Here is a 21,181-nt window from a genome sequence, read left to right as displayed (position 1 = left end):
ACTCGAGATTCCACTACCTAAAACTGCTTTATCACATGGCTCAATCAGGCCCAGGAAGATCTCAGATTTACTAGTGAGTATAAAAGCAATGACCTCCCATTCCTGGATGTGACCATCCAAGCAGAAGAGGGCAAACTTGGGACCAAGCTCTATCGGAAACCTACGGAGAAAAACACCTTACTGGAATATTCAAGTTACCACCTGCGAAGCCTGGGGGATGGACTTCCATATGGACAATTTATGCGCATCCGACGGAATTGTAAATGGCGCAAAGATTACTTTAGGGAAGCCGAAATGCTCACCAACAAGTTGCTCCAAAGAGGCTACCCACGTCGCCTGGTTACACAAGCCAGGAAGAGGGCATGGTATTGCCATAGAGATAATCATCTTACCCCTCAACCAAAGAAACAAATGGCGAGGATCCCTTTTGTATCTAAGTTCAGTCCGGACAGAAACACAGTCAGCAAAATCATCAAGAGAAACTGGCCCATCCTTCGGACTCAGGAACCATTCCAAACCCCACCCTTGTTCTCATACCAACGCGGCCGGAATATCGCCAGTCACTTGGTCCATGCCATCACATGGCATCAACCCCCCAATCAAAGACTTACCATTACTGCAGCTTGGGGTCTAGACCCGGTTATCGGACACTACAAGTGCCAAAATTGCAGCGTTTGTGAACTGACACTCAATACCAAGGACTTCATTTACATGGAACGAACATACAAACTGAAGAGCCCCACCAATTGCAGAACACAAAACGTGATCTATGCGATCAAATGCCCTTGCGATCTGGTCTACATAGGACAAACTACGCAGATGATCAAACAAAGGATCATCCAACATAAAATCAGGATCAAGTGCAAAGTAGCAACGGCGCCACTTGTCCCGCATTTTCTCGAGCAAGGACACTGCGATACGGACCTCAGGTGGCAAGTCATTGAAAGACCCACACTTCCCCTACGGGGAGGTGACATGAAAACCCTTTTGAATTAGGCTGAATGTAAGTGGATGACCCTGTGTGATTCGGTCACCTCAGGTTTGAACACTTTAGATGAGTGGAACAATACCGTCACCACGTAATTCCTTGCTTTGTTAATCTCCACTTCCTCAGACAAACTCAGGTTTTTTAACCCCCCCCACTCGGCCTACATTGAGATACTGTAATCGCCACCGGATATGCTGATCTTCCGAATACACTTCTATGTCAGTGTCTATGCATTTACTGTACATGCACTTGGGCTATTATTAGCATACATTACGCAATTGTTGTACAGATTTATTAGCTATCTTGTATTTGAATGACTTACTAGGCATGCTAGCCCAGTACATGCTTCTCTGTTTATTCACTGAGGGGGTTGGGCTCAGTCTGACAATATGATTGATGTCTACTGTATGATATGCACTGTTGTCTACAATCGCGGAGAGTGCTTAAAACGGACTCCTTCTCATTTTTGTCACCCGCACCAGGCGCCACATTGTATTATATTGTTCAGTCTGACAATGTGTTGTACGTTTATTGTATGATATGTACTCCTGTCTACAGTCCCGGAGATTGCTCTATGCGGACTCCCTCTCATTTTTTTCACCCGCACCAGGCGCTTACTACCACATTGTATTATATGGCTGTATGTGCCATGAATCTAGTGCCTGTTCGTTGATGTGTTGCTTTAAATTCCCCGCTATGCTCACTAGTCGCCAATCCAGCCCCTTGCCCCGCCCATTTCGGATCCGCCTCCCATACACGGAAGTCACTGCCTCGAGACTCTTCGCCGGATTGACTCCTGCCTTGCTCTTGGATTAACCCAGGTACGAGCCTCCTCTGCCCCCCTCACTCAGGTCCCCTGGCCTACAGGGGCACACTTGAACTGAACCGGTTCTTTTACGCCCTCAGATCACCCCGCCGGAGAGACGTGATTCCAGCTTGCCTCCGTTCCCCCCGCCGCAGAGACGTGATAGCAGCTCATCTCCCTGTAACCGGCACAAGGCTCTGACCTTGCCCTTCTATTCCCACAGGTATGTCCTTACCGGTACAACATACATACGGTACCTCATGCTACCTGCCAACTACGACTCTCTAATTTGGCTCCCTTACTCCCATAGGTTGCGCCCACCGCAGCACCCTGATTCCATTGATTGATCTGACGTCCGCGCCAAGGCGCTCCGTCGCCTACAGCACTGTCCCAGGTAACGCGCTTTCCCACCCCTGTCTGCCCGCATCGGTCCTACCCACCAGCGCACCCACTCCAACCAGGGCCTTCTCTCTCCATAGATCCCACCGGATCGTTCTCAAGTCACCCCGCCAGACCTCTCCTCCGGTTTTTCCTACAGGTAATTGTTTTTTTTTTCTCCCTCCTCCCTCTCCTCCATCTTGCCCAGCCCATTCCTACTCGGCACTACTTCCTCCGGGTTTCTCCACCCAGCCCCCACCAGCAACGCAGTGCCTTATACAGGCCGTTGTACTCCATCTTTCTCCTCTACACATAGTGGCGATTACCGTGTGATTCTCTAGCAGCCATGCCATCCATGGGAAGCACTATTCTACCTGCATAATACTTGAACATGGCAGCCACACTCGGCTCTTTATGAACGCTTAAGTCCTTTTTATTTGTTCAGCTCATTTGACGTCACATGCTCCTGCGGCGGGGGGGGGGTCTGATTATTAAGGATTCGAGTATCTCAGAAGCCGGTTAGTGTATCTAGCATCAGAAGGGGAGATTTGAGGACTTTTCCATCCGTTTTATCATAGGTTTGAACCAGCTCGCACAGACTTATTAGTGCATCACCCGCCATTCTTTTTTTTAGTACGTAATTGTCACACATTGTTATTGCCTTGTTTCATATAGAGAGGGGGCATTTCTTTGAACTATCTTGGTTTTGCTGTTCTCGATTGTCTTACCAGAAAGGTGAGATTCATCACCGCACTCACTCTGGTGACGGGTCAGGGTTAACATTGGATCATGTGTCACTTTCAGACCGCATTTATTATTTTTTTGACAGGATACATCAGTACTGTTTCCACTTTTCGATGGCTGACAGTGACTCCCTGGCAGTTTGACACTTGCGAAGCTCTTTGTAAACACGGCAGGTGAGCCGAGTCTTGTTCAGCAGGTTTAGTCTTATCCAGCACTTAGTTCTATCCAGATTGTTACATCTCTGATATTTATTTCAGATTTTCTATTCAGATTCTCATAGGTATTGTTGGAATACTAGCATATTCTATATACCTTGACCAGGTAAACGCGCATTCACTCTGAAAGCAGCGCTCTAGAACAGGTCGCGCTGAGACTCACAATTTTTTAAATATTCGCGCTTAGGCTCGGATTTCTAATTACCCGTTTTCTATTTTAGTTGTTATTGTTTAATATTACCCTGGCTTTTAGCTTAAAGACTTGGCCCTTACTTGCTCTATAATTGTTTCAACACCGCATTTGGCGGGTCCCGCTCACTTGTACTGAATGCCAGCGCCATCTTGGGGGTAACGCTTGCACGCTCGGCGGCGCCATTGTGGTTAGCGTTCCAGGGGTTGGACATCTACTTAAGGTGAGCTGTGTCAGGAGGTAGGGGCTTGACCAGGTAAACGCGCATTCACTCTGAAAGCAGCGCTCTAGAACAGGTCGCGCTCAGGTCGCGCTGAGACTCACAATTTTTTAAATATTCGCGCTTAGGCTCGGATTTTTAATTACCCGTTTTCTATTTTAGTTGTTATTGTTTAATATTACCCTGGCTTTTAGCTTAAAGACTTGGCCCTTACTTGCTCTATAATTGTTTCAACACCGCATTTGGCGGGTCCCGCTCACTTGTACTGAATGCCAGCGCCATCTTGGGGGTAACGATTGCACGCTCGGCGGCGCCATTGTGGTTAGCGTGCTAGGGGTTGGACATCTACTTAAGGTGAGCTGTGTCAGGATGTAGGGGCTTGACCAGGTAAACGCGCATTCACTCTGAAAGCAGCGCTCTAGAACAGGTCGCGCTGAGACTCACAATTTTTTAAATATTCGCGCTTAGGCTCGGATTTTTAATTACCCGTTTTCTATTTTAGTTGTTATTGTTTAATATTACCCTGGCTTTTAGCTTAAAGACTTGGCCCTTACTTGCTCTATAATTGTTTCAACACCGCATTTGGCGGGTCCCGCTCACTTGTACTGAATGCCAGCGCCATCTTGGGGGTAACGATTGCACGCTCGGCGGCGCCATTGTGGTTAGCGTGCTAGGGGTTGGACATCTACTTAAGGTGAGCTGTGTCAGGAGGTAGGGGCTTGACCGGGTAAACGCGCATTCACTCTGAAAGCAGCGCTCTAGAACAGGTCGCGCTGAGACTCACAATTTTTTAAATATTCGCGCTTAGGCTCGGATTTTTAATTACCCGTTTTCTATTTTAGTTGTTATTGTTTAATATTACCCTGGCTTTTAGCTTAAAGACTTGGCCCTTACTTGCTCTATAATTGTTTCAACACCGCATTTGGCGGGTCCCGCTCACTTGTACTGAATGCCAGCGCCATCTTGGGGGTAACGATTGCACGCTCGGCGGCGCCATTGTGGTTAGCGTGCTAGGGGTTGGACATCTACTTAAGGTGGCCATGTATACGCGCAGCGTTCGCGCGCAGCGTGAGCACGCCGGAGTCACGCCAGAGTCCAGCCCGTCTGCGCCCGTCCGCGCACGAACGGGCCCAGGGGCCAGGACTCTTGGTCAATACTATACCTATCCTGCGGAATTCCACCAATTCCAAGCCTTCATTGTCCACTAACTTGTCTATCAAGGAGCTACCCTCTGTTAAACGTTGGTTGACTAATGCTTTGGATTCTTGTCTCCCAATGCAAAAGAACAAACTACATATTCTTCATCCACCTGCTCCCTGGTTTACTGACGTCCTTCGCCTAGAAAAGTCTAAATGCAAAAAATTGGAACGCATATGGCGCTCCAATTATGATGCTGGTCAGAAAGCGGAATATAAGGCCGCTCTTAAAAACTACCACGCGTCATGTGATAGTGCCAGAGCTTCCTTTGCGAACACCACGCTCCTCACGGCACAGAATAGACCTAAGGCCCTGTTCAAAATCGTGAAGGAGTTGTCAGGTGCATCTACTGTACCCAAGGCCCCCACGCTGGATACCCCCCAGTGTGAAGCTCTGGCCAATTTCTTTGTCGAAAAGATCGAGAAGATCTATGACTCCTTTAACTCCTCTCCTGCTGTGTCCACCCATGTTGTTTTACCTGCATGTATTCCCCCATCTGTCACCTCCGCTTATTGTACTTCCTCGCCTCCCCAACTCCTTGCTTGGGATCCCATTTCCCCTCTGCTTCTAGGAAAGTATTTACAGGACATAAAATCTGGGTCTCCGCTTGACCCCATGCCCCCTCAAATCCTGAGCTCCTTGGACCCTACCCTACTCCTTATTATTTTGAAGGTCTTGAATGCTTCTCTTTCTGAAGCTATCGTGCCCAACGAATGGAAGCACGCTATGGTGGTCCCACTATTAAAAAAGGCCAACCTAGACCCCAACAACCCATCTAATTTTCGCCCTATTTCGTTACTTTCATGTTTCTCTAAAATCTTGGAGAAACATGTTAACTCTCTGCTTAATTTTCATGTGGAATCCTCTAACTTTCTTCATGGTTCTCAATCCGGGTTCAGGGCTGGCTTCTCGACTGAAACCACTCTCCTTGGTGTGTCAGAATCCATCAGGCAAAAAGTGGACAACGGGGAGACTGTGGCACTCATTTTGCTTGATTTGAGTGCCGCATTCGACACCGTCTCCCATTCCATCTTGTTGTCCACCCTGAGAGAGGCGGTGTCGATGGTGCTGCCCTGGCCTGGATCGCTAACTTTCTATCTAATCGCACGTTTCAAGTCTTTTCCTCTACTTCTGTTTCTTCTACTTTTCCCTCCAATCACGGTGTTCCACAAGGTTCTATTCTCAGTCCCCTTTTTTTTAATTTATATGTGAGACCTCTTGCTTTTTTGGCGGAACAGGCAGGTCTCTCTATATATTCCTACGCTGATGACACTCAAGTCATCTACTCTCTCTCCACCAACAAGCACCTCCCTTTCTCTTCTCTTCAAGCTGGACTAAAACAGATTTCGGCATGGATGTTGGAGCATAAATTAAAACTAAACGGGGAGAAAACAGAACTGCTGCTGTTTGGCTCTGACATCTCGCTCTGGGGCCCACAACACTGGCCGCCGGAGATGGGCCCGCTTCCCGTTCCAACTCCTGCTGCCCGTAACCTCGGGGTCCTCTTGGACAACCAACTGTCTTTCAGGCAGCACGTCGTGAAAGTCTCTGCCACCTGTACCACCATCATCAGGTGGCTTAGGAAAATCTCGTGGATGCTGCCGGCTGACACCTTGAAATCCGTAGTCCAGGCGCTTGTCATCTCACGCCTGGACTATGGTAACATCTTACTTTTGGGTGCCTGTAAGGAGGTCACTAAGAAATACCAGGTAGTACAAAATTTGGCTGTCCGCCTTATTTGTAATTTACCCGCCAGATCCTCACCCTCCTCCCACATGCGTAACCTACATTGGCTACGGATCGAGAGCAGGGTTAAATTTAAGGCACTATGTTTCATGCATAAAATCATGACCGGAAAAGCTCCTCCTTACTTATCTATTTTGGTGCAGCAATATCTTCCACCGCGCACACTTAGGTCCTCCACCCAGTATAAGTTCAGGATACCACGCATCAAGAGAGCAAAAATGGGAGGTCGCTCATTTTCTCTGCTTGCTCCCTCTCTTTGGAACTCTTTACCCCTCCCTCTGCGTTCTGAAATGTGCTTCCTTACTTTCCGTAAGGGAATCAAGACCTGGCTTTTTAATATGTAAGTTCGCTGATTTGACTCCCTCCTCACTTTTGGCATACTGTTTCATACTCCCAGCGCCGGGAAACCCACGGGTAGCTGAGCGCTTAAGAAATGTAATAATAAATAAATAAATAAATAAAATTATTACATCTGCTTAACGCAAATAAGGTGAGGCTAGAGACGAATGTTATTGATAGGCTGAAAGAGCTGCATATTCTGAGATCTCCTAATACTACGCCTTATTGCCGGCAACACCAATTGAAAGTGGTTAGTCTGAATACAAGATCTCTTCATAAACACCATCTCGATATCTTCACTCTCCTCCAAGATGGTGATATCGATATTCTAACCTTAACCGAGACGTGGCTAGATGAAAATTCAGCCCCAGATATCGTAGCCGCCTTGCCCAGTGAATATGATGTTGTCTGGCATAATCGCGCTAACAACTTGCGAGGTGGAGGACTTGCAATTTTCTTCAAAAGGCATTTGACAATGGAAAACTTGATGGCAGACTCGATAGACTTGGCTGACATATTTGGTGTCAAGTTTACTTTTGAAAACTCTTGCTGGGTGATTCTTACCATCTATCGTCCCCCTAACTCCTCGCCTGCTTTTAATGATCTCTTCTGTCCCATCATATCTGACATCTGTTCGAGATACCAAAAAGTGGTGGTTACTGGTGATTTTAACCTTCATTGGGAAAAATCCCCCAAAGTATCAGTATCTCGACAACTGGAGTATGTCATGTCCTCAATTGGCCTGACACAGCTGGTAGAATGCCCTACTCACATTAAAGGACATACGCTTGATCTGATCTGGACCTCAGACCCTGAAGTCACTATAGATAGCGTTCTACCTTGTCTTTGGTCAGATCATTTCTTCATCTACTGTACTATCCCCATTAGTGGGAAACCCCCTTGTCAAGCTCCAAAACTGAAGCGAGTACGCCAATGGAGGAAGGTTAACTCACAAGCGCTGTCGGACATTCTTCCACAATACCTTGTTCCGCTCAGTGGAAATTTAGATGAGGACTATTTGTGTTTAACTCAGACCATTTCCCAGGCAATTGATCAGATAGCCCCAGAGAAATTACAACGAGTAAAGGGTCTGGGGAAGGGGGCACCTTGGTATACCCCCTCTCTGAAAGAACTTAAAAAAAAGCTCCGTAGCATGGAAAGGAGATGGAGGAAATCCAAGGAGGAATCTGACAGGGAACAATATAAAACTTTTTCAAAAGTGTATAAGAAAAGTATGTTGGGGGCTAAAGCTGAATACTTTGATATCCGCATTAAGCGTGCACACAATGTGCAGAAAGAAACCTTCAGCATTTTGTCAGAATTGACAAAGAAACCAGTGAATGCGGTTACAAAGATTGAGTGTAATGCGTTCCAACATTACTTTTTAGAAAAAGTTGAGATCATACTCTCTGAGATCAAGAGCAACACGGTGAGTGGGCTTTACCCACCGCAGTTGGTCAAAAAACCCCAGGATTGCATTATTTCGACTTTTCCAGAGTTGGACTTCACGAGGCTTGAACATCTTATGTCCTCTATAAAATCTGGCTCACCGGCAGATCCGTGTCCTCCGACTATCTTCCGAGGAGCATTAGCCTTTTTGTCAGACCACATTGTCTCCTTTTTAAATAGCTCACTACAGATGGGCTATCTCCCAATAAGGCTTAAAGAAGCTCGGGTACGACCCTTGCTGAAAAAACCAGGAGCTGAACCAACAAATCTGAAAAATTATCGACCAATCTCTCAGCTCCCGTTTTTGTCCAAAATTTTGGAACAGCATGTGCTACAGTCGATGTCTGCTTTCCTGGAATCACACAATCTTCTCCAGGGACGCCAAGCAGGTTTTCGGGCACATCACAGCACCGAGATGGTGATGCTCTCGGTGTTGGATGAGCTCAGGGACATGGCTGACAGTAGAAAACCGAGTGCCCTGATACTTTTAGATCTGTCAGCGGCATTCGACACTGTCAGCCATGATCTGCTCTTGGACAGACTGGCGAGTTTTGGAATAAAGGACACAGCCTACAAATGGCTAGAGTCCTTTTTGACAGGGAGGCAGCAGAGGATTCAATTGGGAGAGGAGATTTCTGAGTTGGGCAGGATGAACTGTGGGGTTCCGCAGGGATCCGCGCTATCTAAACTTCCGAGAAGATCACATGCATCCCCCTTACTGTCTAAGCTTCATTGGCTTCCTATGAAGCAGAGGGTAGAATTCAAGAGCCTGTGTATTGCACATAAGGCAATCCATGGGCAAGCCCCTGTTTATATTAAGGATCGTCTAATGCCTTACAACCCGAAACGAACCTTAAGATCATCCGATGCCCTGCTGTTGACTTGTCCTCGTTTTAATATGGCCACAAAAGGCGGAAGGTCCTTTTCCATACTTACTCCATTGTTATGGAACAAGTTACCAGTTTCCTTGCGCAAGGAATCAAATCTTCTTTGCTTCAGAAAACAGTTGAAAACGATCTTGTTTAGGGAGGCTTTTGGTTATACAGGTTAACCTGTATTTTACTTTTATCTCTTCTGTGAGTAAGAATACAGTGTGTTTTCTTTGGTCGGGTGCGCCTCGAGACCTGTTGGTGAGGTGGCGCTATATAAACCAAAGTAACATAACATAACACCATGGTCACTATCGTTAACTAGCTGGCACCCGCTGTTCAGTAGCCTGCGCTTTAGCCATCGACCACCCTTCCCCTATGCCTATTACTTCATTAAACATTGATCCTTGGGCTTAGACACATTGGCGCCCCTACTTGAATCGCCGGTCTCCAGGCGCTCCACCCTTGATCATTCCAGCTGATACACACCTTTCTCCCTGCAGCCTGCGCCCACGCTCTCAGCTTTTTTCCCTCCGAGCTCGTTACACAGCTCCCTCCCTACCTGCCCGCCACCCTTGGTCCATGCATCCTCCGGCCTGGCTCCCCCTCCGGGTTCACTCCTTCCCACTTGTCCTTTCCCTCCGTTTCGCCACCCTCATTGTTCCCTTTTGCCCCACAGCATTGAAAATGAGACAACCCCGTCCTGAAGATGGTCCCAATTGATCAGGGACCGAAACGTTGTCGACCCCACAGTGCTAACTGAGGCGCAATATTCAGCCTGGCTCTACTGAAATTGTGATTTGTGATTCTAAGTCACCTTAAATATGTCGCACACTGAGCCACCCACTGTATAATATTTGCACTTTGCTCACATCGCGCCGCCCACGCTGTTTCACCCCTTCACTTGCGTCGCCATCCATCACTTGTATATATTTGAGCACCAAGTATACTCTCGGTTGTCATTTGACATTTTTGAAATTCGTGCTGTTCTAAGTATTCTATTTTGTCCTTGTTCTCCCTTTTATGAACCAAGTATATAAGCAATTATTGTATACAAATCATTGGAATAATTGTCTCCTTATTTACATGTTCGTATAATGCTTCGTGCACAATTGTCTTTTTAAGTTTCACCTGTTGGGATACTGTATCTGTATAAACCATTCACCCTTGCTCAGCACAAACCAAAGAGCCAAGCCTAAACTAGCTCAAATGTTGGCTCTTCCTACAAGTGAGAACTCCATCAAACACCCCACTCCCTTTACTACTACTCAAAACAAGAGAAGTTAACAAATTAGCTGTTGTGGTAAACACCAGAACCACCAATACAGCGTGCATCATCTGTAACTACCAGTCAGTGTGCATCCACATTTGAAACAACAAACCACTTGCTGCCTTTTGTCACTATTTCGCACAAGTAACTGACCATCAATCATATGCTAAGATCGTTCTCTGGCAGACAGTGCATGTAGGTATGTGCAAAAAATTACAGCCCCAGTGTATGTCACATGTCGCTTTGTAGCACTGATGTCGTCTCAGTCACTAGTTCACGAAAACAAATCAAACTCACTCCTTTTCCAACAAATTGCACCAAACCGCTTTAAAAAACATAACAAATAGAATTGCTGAATGCTTTGCCCGTTGCCTAATTTAACATTGCTTTTTGTAGGTTCCCAATATACCTGCTTCTTTTTGGGTGGTGACTGCCTTAAAGAGGCCACCACCAAATAATAATCTGGGAATATACCCCTGAAGCAAACAGGCAGGAGTGCCTGCGTTTAAATAATCTTCCTCCTATCAGCTATGCCCACGCCAAAAAGGTGTTTCCATTTCATAAACTGTGTTTATCTCTGAGCTATGATTTCAGCGGAAGAATCTACTTACTACAGGTCCTGACTTGGCTTCATGTCCGTGGCGTCTACCATGTTGAGGTAGTCTGTGGTATTCATTAGTGTAGCATGTGGATGGGCTGAGAAAGGACTGGTGGTAATTGTCGTCACATGCGGACCTGCTTAGGTATGGTTGACCCTAGACTGGGTGGCAACTGGAGAAGGAGTACTTATAAAAGTGATAAAAAACAAGTAGAATATTGTCCTCTAAGATGGTCAACAGACGTTGTTTATCATTACAGTAAATAAGATAACATTACCTGATTTGGTGAACAGACGGGGAAATCCTCAACTGGTGGAATTAAACCCTGAGCAATCAACTGTCCATATGACGGAGGGGCTTCCCTTCTCAACAATTCCGCTTCTACTCGTGATAACTGTGTTTCAAAAGACCTTCCAAAATGTGAGAAAACAGAGTTATTTATAAGGTAAAATTATAGAGATCAAAATGAGAACATACATCAAATTCCATGCGTACATCAATTTAAAAAGGAGGCTATCCAGTATATGCATCTTTTATAGAATCACAGCTACTTAAATATCGCCCAAGTTCTAGCTGGGAATCAGCCAGGAAAAAGCAAGGAGGGTGCAGGTCTTCTGAATCACCAGTTGAGCCCACCTTTGCCTGTATCTCACTACTCTGTTAAGCACCTCCCTTTAGATCTTGAGCACATCTGTTATAAACATGCAATACCATGAATATACTAATTGCCTGGGAAGCTTGGAGGGTGGCCTAAGAATTTATAAAAGATATCAATGCTGTCGGTTCTCTTTTACAGGGAAGTAGATTTTTCTTATGCATCACTGGCTCTTTTATAGATTTGCATGATATTTCAATAGAATATGGAGCAGCAGGTACCCCACAAATGGATGAAGAGTTGCATCATCATCAAAATAGCTTCTTTAACACTTCCTGTCGCAAGCAGCATCAGCTTTTACCTCAGTATACTACAATGATGTGTGAAGATCTGGAATGATTTGTCCCATGCATATGTCAATCAATTCCATACTGGCCATGAAACCCACTGTGGTTGCCCTCCCTCTCAATAAGTGAACTCTCAGTTTTCTGGCTAGTTATCTGTCCATTATATGTTAGGTAATAAATGCTGCAGTCTACAAGCCATCTGGCTACAGTGGTCTTGTCACTATGCACCTATGCAATGGATGTCAAATCGTGTCAAGAAAGAATCCCCTCAAATGGTTTTAAGAGAAATTTCTGGAAGTTGAGGCACAGCCCCAATTTTTCGAAGAGCCCAGTGCATTTCTGGATGGTTGCCTTGGACTTCACCATTGACAGTGCGATTATCACAGAGTTGTCATTTGGGGGAAGAAATAGGCACTTGGCCAGCTAAGATGAAGCACCAGAGCACCAGATACTTTGTGAACACCCTGGGAGCAGATTGCAACCCGAACTGTAGACCTTTAAGGTGTCAATGCCGTACATCCACTCTGAATATAAGGAAAGGCCAATGCTTCTGGTGTACGAAGTTGTGCAAGTAGGTATCGCTGAAGTATCATAATATCCTATCTTCCTGTTGCAGATAGGGGATCACCTCTACCACTATTACACATAAAATTACTGCTTTTCCATACACTAGTTGACAAAGTGCAAGTTTATAATGATGCAGAGGCCCTTTGCTGTCTTCTGCACCAGGAACTAGTTTAAACAGTATCCCAGGTTGCTTTAAGGAACAGCACCTGAAATTCAGCGACCAATCTGAGATTTACGGTGCAGACTGGGACAGTATAAGACAGACACAATGATCAGTTAAATATGTGGAGAGGATAACCTCTGAAATTGAATGAATCTGCTTCTCAGACCTCAAAGGGGAAATGTGCACCTACTTCACTGACAGGACTTTCACAGTCTTCATCATATCTGGTCTGGATTGTTAGCAGCACCTAATTGGCATATTTGACAAAAAGTGTGTCACCAATGAAGGGATATCCAGCACTTTCGCCTGTACTTTTAAATAAAAGATTATACAGTTCAACCAAGCTTACCATTGGAAGCCTTACCTTTGAGCCATATGATGAAAACATGTGCCTGCCGCATTTAGAAATATCATCATAGCATGCTTGGGTACCAATCTGCACACCAGCATCTACCCAGCTTCATCATGCAAATTTTTCCAGCAGGAACGGGGCCAGCTACTCTATCTTCCCCATCATGTCCTTTCATATCTTGTGAGCAGTACCACTGGATTTGATACTCATTCAGTGAAGTACACTGTCCATCCTATGCCCTGCAGCTTTCTGCTATCTTCTCCAGGGAACGGATAGATCCAAAAATGGGTTTAAGGAATTCTAGTGTGCATCTGGGGCCAACACAGAATCTAAGTTATCAGTGGCCACAGACAAGAGGAGGTTTAATCTGGGGTGCTATATTTCTCATCTTGTCTGAAGGGGCTTGCTGGCACAAAGGCTGAGTTCTTGAAGAGGGTTTTCAACTTGTGAACCAGCAGAGGAAGGTAAATGTGGTTTTCTAGAGATGTACTCCACGTCTAAGAGAAAGCACAGAACTTGGGCTCAAACAACATGGTCAGTCCAAATATGTATGACTCTTTCCTCATCAGTGCCACATATAATGCCAAGTCCGCAGATGGTGAAAAGGCCTCGGGTCAATAGGATAGGAATGAACTTCGGCAGAAATACTTTCTGATGGACCGTGGATACACTGCAGGGGAATGTCCTCGTGGTAGCCTTCATCAACCATTTCATATTTGGATGGAGTCCAGGACATTCACCATACTCCCGATCCCCATAGCCCTTCTGGAAGAAGTTGCTTGGGTGCTCCTCAGAAAGGTTGAGCTCCTTTGTCAGTTTTCTCTGTTTCTGCTTGGTCTCTTGAGTTACAGAACTGCTACCTGGTATTCCCCAGAAACCAACTGAGCAACCTATTCCGTAAGAAATTCTCTGTGAGGTTCGACTTCACCTTCTTTGGAGAACATCTCTCTCTCAAGCGTCATTCCTCCCTTTTCTTCTTCTTGTCCTTCTTTTTCCCCGTTTGTGCGGTTTGTCCTTCCCCTTTTTCTGACTTTGACTAGCATTGGTCTCTTCATTGTTCCAAAGCTTTTCAGTATCTTTCCATATGTTTGCTGAAAATATTCCAGTCTTTGAGTTCTAAGTCGAAGTTGACACCTGGGGAGTTGATGATGCGGCTGGTATTAAGCCAGTGGCACTAAGGATGTTAACAGCTTTGATGCTGGAGGCAATGCTGCAGAAGAAACCAGAGTTAGTGTTGTAGGCATCCAACATCAGAACTCATATCGAGGATCTCAGCTCTGGTCAGTATGAGAGGTTGACGTCGATACTGAAGAGTACTCTGGGAAACAGTCAGGTGATTTGCGATGAGAGCCCAGGACTTGCAGGCCTCTACTACCTTGATTTCTCAGCATCCATTCACTAATGGGGCTTAGGATTGGGAATCTTTGAAGAGACAACAGTTTTAGAGTCCACTTGGGTCTTTTTTCGTGATGTTTCAAATTGTTGCTAAGATGAAAAATTACCTCCCTTCTGGCCATCTCTTTCCTTGCTTTTGAATAAGACTACTTATACTTTTCAAATTCTGTACAATCATTGGGTGAATACAAGCATTATAAAAACTTATGGTGAGTCATCTTTCGAGATGTTCATCAATAAAGTCTTCTTAGGTTATATTTGAACTTTAAAGGGCAGACTTTACTTGGCAGGGGAAGCAAATGAAAAACCTGCAGACAGAAACCTGCAGCCACGAGAGCCACCTGGGTAAGATAAAAAGAGCACTTACACACTGCACGTGAACATTCAATAAGGATCTGAACAAAGGAAGTGCCGGTGAGAGGGCTTGGGAGATACTGGCCAAGGTGAGCTCAGCTGACTTGAGAAACAAAAAAGTATGTATGTGCCTTTTTTATCAGAGGATGTCCACCTTATGGGATAACATTAAAATGCCATTTGTAATCTATAAAACATTCAGTTCTAGATGGCATATGTTTACATGCGTGAAAACAGAGTTACACCGACTGAACTCCACATTTATAGTATAAGATGTATTCGTATCATGACTATGGAAAATCAAAGTACAGTGAAAATGTTCAGAGGTTACTGTAGTAGCAGGTCCATCAGCCAAAGCAACAGAATGGCACTGTCTATTTAATAAAGGATGCATTATCTTTCTGTTCTCTTCGCCCCAACTCTTCACAAACTCTATGTATTTTGCTCTCTTTGCTTTGCGAAGAATACCAGATGATGCTTCTGTAAACCTGCATGTAAGTTACTATTCTGGTTGATATGTACAGCGCTCCACTGTCCCTTGGCGCCAGGCTCAACGCCTTGAAATACACTCAATAAAATGCAAAGGACACAATACATTTTTTATACAAAGTAACAAGTTAACAATTCTCAGTGATGTAAAAAAGAACTACTCTCAAACAGTCATAGTAATAAACAACACGCCTTGGGATTTTCAGAGGACATTAAAAAAAGAAAGGCAGAATTATAGACATCTCAAATATATATACTGGAAGCATTTTCGAATCTCTGGTACGATGGCATGTGGTGTAAATATGTAGTGACTTTAATACCTTGGACTTCAGTCTAGTTTTTTCATAGCAAAACCTTTACATTTCAGGTTACGTTTTTTACAGGGGTGATCCAAACTGCAAAATCACAGACGTCACAATTGAACATATTTTTAGCCTACGCCAGCTTAACAGCTGCAAAACTGGCATCATTTTAAGAAAGTGGGGGCTAAAAGAGGGCCTGCACTGTACCACATACTTTTTCGTTGCCATACCATGCTGTGGGTTGGAAGACACTTACCTAATTAGGCCAAGTCTACAACAGCGCATGTGCTCTCGCTTGCACGAGATATTGTTGACAGTGAAGGGCTAAGAGCTCACCCATTGCTTACAATTCATTAGCTCCATGGTCACTCTTCTTTGCTGCCTACTAATTTGCCGGCTCAGGTCAAGCGTCACTTACGTTCCATTCTGTGGAGCATGGTCCAAGCACACATTGATTCAGTTTAATTAGTGTACCTCCGCTGCTCATTCTGTTCTAGAGGTACTATTTTATCTTCCTCCCTCGAACTGCCCCTTATGCGTGGAGCCTCTTTCCCCTTCCACCCACCCCCGTGTTTAACTTTCTGCCGTGTTGTACTGCACCTCCCGTGCAATATGCCCGAAAGTTTTTTGCTTTTTTTTTAAAGCGCAATGATGAGGCAGTGCTCCGCATAACAGGCTTTTTAAAAAATTACTTTCAAGCATGTTGCACAGCAGCAGCTGTACAACATGGCTGAAATCAACAACAAACACGCACTAGGACACCATCAGCTTTGACAGCATCATACTGCTTTTATTACCTTTACTTCCAGCCATATTGCACAGTGGCGGGACCTATTTGCTTTGCCAATGCTTGTTTTTTTAGGCGGGGCTAAACCATCTTTCCTTTCTCCAATGAAGAAGGTCACACAGTGCGACTTCTGACCATGAGGAATGCAAGTGATACTACTAAGCATTGGCTACTGTCATTTCCCACCACCATGAGCCACTGGATGCAAGTAAACCGCAAAAAAGTATTTGCCAACAAGAGAAAACTATGGCTCTGTGGACATTTCTATTTAGCCTACAGAAAACTTGTGGACTTCTCACAGAAACCCACCTTTTGTTCTTCGGATAGCAGTCAATGAAGTAATCTAGCTTTTGATTCTAAGGCTTGCATTGCAACATGCACTGGATAGATAACTTTCATAGCCACGATGGTAACATCAGCCATAATTCATCCAAACTATATTCGCTAATTGCAGCGAATTCAGATTTCTGCAGTAATTCTGGCAATGTAACAAATAGCAGGATCACATTTTCACAGTTCTGTGATAAGCTCCAACGGCTCCTCACAGCAGAGTACTTCATATGTGATGACAGACTTTTCTAGTCTTTGTTATGGGATAAATCTTTGACACTCCTTTTGATTCTCCAACGAGTTACTGAAAACCATCATGCTTTGTTAAGCCTCATAACCCACCTGGCCTGGTTAAGTATTGCTAGTTCCACTTTACATTGCACAGGTTACACAACATTTTATACAGAACAAGGATACTAATTTCATGATACCTTGGTGCTTTTAGGTATGCAGGGGGCAAAGGTGGTTGTAGATTATATCAGTGAAGGTTGTTTCTCTGGTAGAGGCCCAATCTTCCAACCTTCCCTCAGATTTCTATGTTACTTCACAGACTATATGTGCTATCTCGGTCCCTTAAAAGCGTCATACCTTGTATCTATGCGGATATGTTAATGTTTCCATTAATTGTGTGATTTTTAAGGGCCACCTTGTCTATGACCTCATCAGCAATGTGAATATTGTCTACAGGTTATGGGTTAGATCAAATGATGTCTCCAGTTGGGGAATCAAGTATAGAAACGATTCACACAAACAAACATACACAGAAGTGATCGGTGTTGGGGGGAATGCATTATGCCAAAATCACCCAATGAGGCTCACCGGAAGATAACTCAGTGAGTAGAACGCCTGCTGAGGACATCTGCTCTGATAAGCAAACACAGACTTCCATCTTTCCGAGGTTGGTAAATTAAGTATCACTAAATCTGGCAACAGAAACGCTGTTATTTACAGTGCTAAAGAATAGCAATACTATGACATGAATCACTATCTAAAAAGCAAGTTATTATAATTAGCCTCATTACAGGATAATATTTAGCAAGTCAGTGACTCCTGGTACTAGAAGGAAATATGACAAGTTCTTGCCTTCAATGTGGAAGTGTGTTCTCTCCCCGAGACATTGTTCTTTCAAACTTGTTGGCTGTTATGAATCGACTTTTGTTCTATCTGGCGACAAAGTGGTGAGTGGTAACAGTATTTATAGTATTCAGTGTGAGAGACTAAATCTGCAGGGGAGAAGACAACATTCCCAGGGCTGATGCTGGAGATGTAGTTAGTTAGAGGAAAGTGGCTAGAACAGAGAAAGTGCAGTGTTGACAGTTTAGTCTACAGAAAAAAAAAAGAAATGTACTGAGGTGTTGCCGGACCAAACAGAAAGCCGGTTTGAGAACCTAGTAGTAAAGATGGCTAGGTTTGTGGGGTGATAGATGAGGAGCGGTGAGGAGGAGTTAAGAGGGGAGATGAACTGGAGAGGGTAGGAGGAAGTGGTGCGTTCAGAGGCATTCAGATGTGAGTAAGAAAGAAAAGTAAGTTAAATGGTGATGTGAAAGTGCATTGGATATAATAGGTTAGGAGGAAGACAGACGAAAAAAGGTATGAGCTAGGGATAAAGCAGTATATAATGGGAGGGGGTCAAAGAGGGGAAAAGTTGAGATATAAGAGGGAGAGAGAAAAAGAAGAGTAAAGAAGAAGGGTCAAATTGGTCAAAGAGCAGGAGGAAGACCTGAGAGGGTAGGAAAGACGAGGATGAATGAAGAAGTTAGAGGTGAAAAGTAGAAGGGTGAGAGGGTCAGGGGAACACTCAAGGAGTAGAAGGTAGAGGGCGGAGACAGACATAAGGAGGAAATGGGAACAAGAGAGGTGATGGATGGATCATACACAGGAGGGCTGCTAACCAGTAGTAATGTATTGTGGTCTCCTTGAAAACGTGCTGAAATTTGCCTACACCTGATTGGCACCTCAAATTTATTTATAATTCCCGGATTTATGACACTACTTACTCCATGAAAGTTCCGGGGTATGCCAAAGTGATAGCGAAGGGGGATGTATTATTTGAGTCTGAGGGCTAGCGCATTAGAGAGTAGATTAGTTGGTCTTTGTAGCAGCAATGTTTTCTCCTAACAAGCGGGTGAATCTTTTGTTGCACTAAGAATTAATTATTACAAGCAGTATGGGAGCCTACATTCTTCAATCTTTCCCTCACTAGTTACCAAACACTATAAACACAATAAAAGACAAGAAGAACTGTGAGGGCAGCTGAGACGGAGGTGGCAGCCTGGCAAGAAACTGGAGCTGTACCATCTCATGGCAGTGGCTGTGGTGGTCAGAGAGGGTCTGTGTGTGCCCATGAAATAGATGGGAGATTGCAAGAATCTCTCATGCTTTAGAAATGTTGTAGCAATGTTACTTGTAGATGCTATTAAGAGTCCATACTAGCACCTCTACCGGGGATAAAATGTGACTAGCAACAAGCCAGCAGAGACAGCGACTTCAAATCACCAGTAATGGCCGCTGAACAACAAAACTAGTGTTTAAAAGTTTCGACTTTCATCTGCTTGCAAAAGAGAAAATGGGAATTCTGGAGGCGGGTCTCAGGTGACTTTGGGCTTCAAGTAGCGAGCTATAAGTTAATGATCTGGGCTGCCAAAAGGAGTTTCAGAAAGGCGATAGAGCTATCTTTCAAAAAGTCCCATGACTAGGCACCTTTGGGAAGGTGGAACATGATGGTCCTAAATCTGATCCAGTGAAGATCTCAACATAGAGATTGTTGTGCCACAGAGGTGGCGCTTATCTTCTGGCACATCATGCCACTATGTAATTTGGCCATCTTGTAGTCTGTATGAAAATCAACTGCCACTCACTGCGGAAACCACTCAGTTATCAGGTACTGGTGACCGATGCTTGACTTTCTGTCTAGCTAAAGATTTGCATTGACTCAGGCACTTCAAGACAAGTTTAATGTAGATTCTTTTTTTGTAGTTCGCTACGAGCATCCCCGGTGTTGTTAGGCTTGGATGAAACAGGATATACTCTTGAAAACAAGTGAACATAACTCATGTTAGCCTCACAGTCAAATCACAGGGCAACTAGCTCGATAACTGAAGAGTAGTTTATAACCCTAGGGGCTTCATCAAAAAGATTTTGAAAGATTCTAACATGTTGCCTTCAGCGGGTGGAATGCTAATGTAGCCTAATGGTGACATCAGTACTTACCCATTCTTCCTCCCAAGCACATAACTGCATGGCAGGCAATTTAAAGTTGTCACCACCCGCAACATCGGAAAGTAGTGCATTTTTACAGAGACCTGGAAATTGAGGAATTGGTGAAAAATGGCCAACCAGGATTTTAACAAATACATTCTTTTGTATTGATCAACTGATTTTACACTTGAAGTATCAACACCTTGTCCATGAATGCGAAGAAAGAATATTTTACCTATGAATATAACATATAGCCTATTTGTTTCATCCTATCTAATCAGTTTTCCAAGTTTCTAGCAGTGTTACAAATAAGTGAAAGTGATAAAAACAGAGATGGCTTACCTTCTTTCAAACATGCGCAAGGAGTAAAGTTTACAGGTGCAGCCCAAAGCAATGACAAGGAGCAGTCCACAGATGAGGCTCCCTATGACGGCAGCGGTTATCACTCTGGTAGGCACAATGACCGGGCAATTCTCCTCATCACTCCCATCGCCACAATCATCTTGGGAGTCACAAACCCAACTCTCAAAGACACAGCGGTTATTCTTGCAGTGAAAGTTCCCAGGCTGGCAAAAGAAGCAATTCTTTTCATCAGAGCCATTGGGACAATGGTTTTGGTAATTGCATCGGTCAGAACGAGGATAGCAGACGCCGTTCCTAGAGCAAGGAAACTCTTCTTTTTGGCACATTGTACAGTTAGTTTCATCCCTTCCGTTTGGACAATGCCAATAGCCATCACAGCGCTGCTGCTCAGTATAGCAGCCCCAATTTCCACCACATGGAACCTCCCACGGGAGGCAGAAGCCATCTACTTGATAAGTTGCATTAAAACCTCTTGCAGCATTTACTTTATCAGCACAAAAATGCACTCTGATTTGTCCAGATGATGAAACAACTGTAAGGGGCGCATGAGAGTCAAAAGCTGTCAACACACGCAAAAGCTTGCGAGGATTTTCTTCTAATCCATCATATATTTTCACATAGTCACCATAACCAGTGCCATCCAACTTGAAATCGGTAAAACGCAGAATAACCTTACGATGATCTCCAGTGTCAATCAGCCAGGTGCAATTGCTCCCTGGAGGATAGAAGTCAGGATAATTTGGTGAGCTGAAAGTCCCATAGAAATATTTAAGCCACTGACCACACGTGGGAACATCACAATCAATCTCATCACCCAGGTCAAGGCAGTCAATGTTCCCATCACATTTTAATGACTCCGGAAGACATGTGTAGACTTTGGTATATCGGGAAAGACACTGAAACTGGTTATAAGTGCATGGCTGGAAGAGC

General features: G+C 44.5%; 1 protein-coding gene across 1 annotated transcript in view; it reads right to left on the bottom strand.

Moving 5' to 3' along the window:
* The window catches only part of LRP12 (LDL receptor related protein 12), a 215,437-nt gene that overhangs the window by 50,478 nt on the left and 143,778 nt on the right, over window positions 1-21,181 (bottom strand). Inside the window, exons 5-6 of the mRNA XM_078686151.1 lie at window positions 20,231-21,179; window positions 11,287-11,419 (exon numbers count right to left, since the gene is read on the bottom strand). Coding sequence (XP_078542277.1) covers window positions 11,287-11,419; window positions 20,231-21,179 — 1,082 coding nt within the window. The remainder of the gene's footprint in view (window positions 1-11,286; window positions 11,420-20,230; window positions 21,180-21,181) is intronic.

This window comes from Lissotriton helveticus, chromosome 4_1 (genome assembly GCF_964261635.1).
Source record: "Lissotriton helveticus chromosome 4_1, aLisHel1.1, whole genome shotgun sequence".
Taxonomy (NCBI): Eukaryota; Metazoa; Chordata; class Amphibia; order Caudata; family Salamandridae; genus Lissotriton; species Lissotriton helveticus.
Note: the sequence above shows the minus strand (reverse complement) of the source record. Positions and strands in the feature narration are given on the sequence as shown.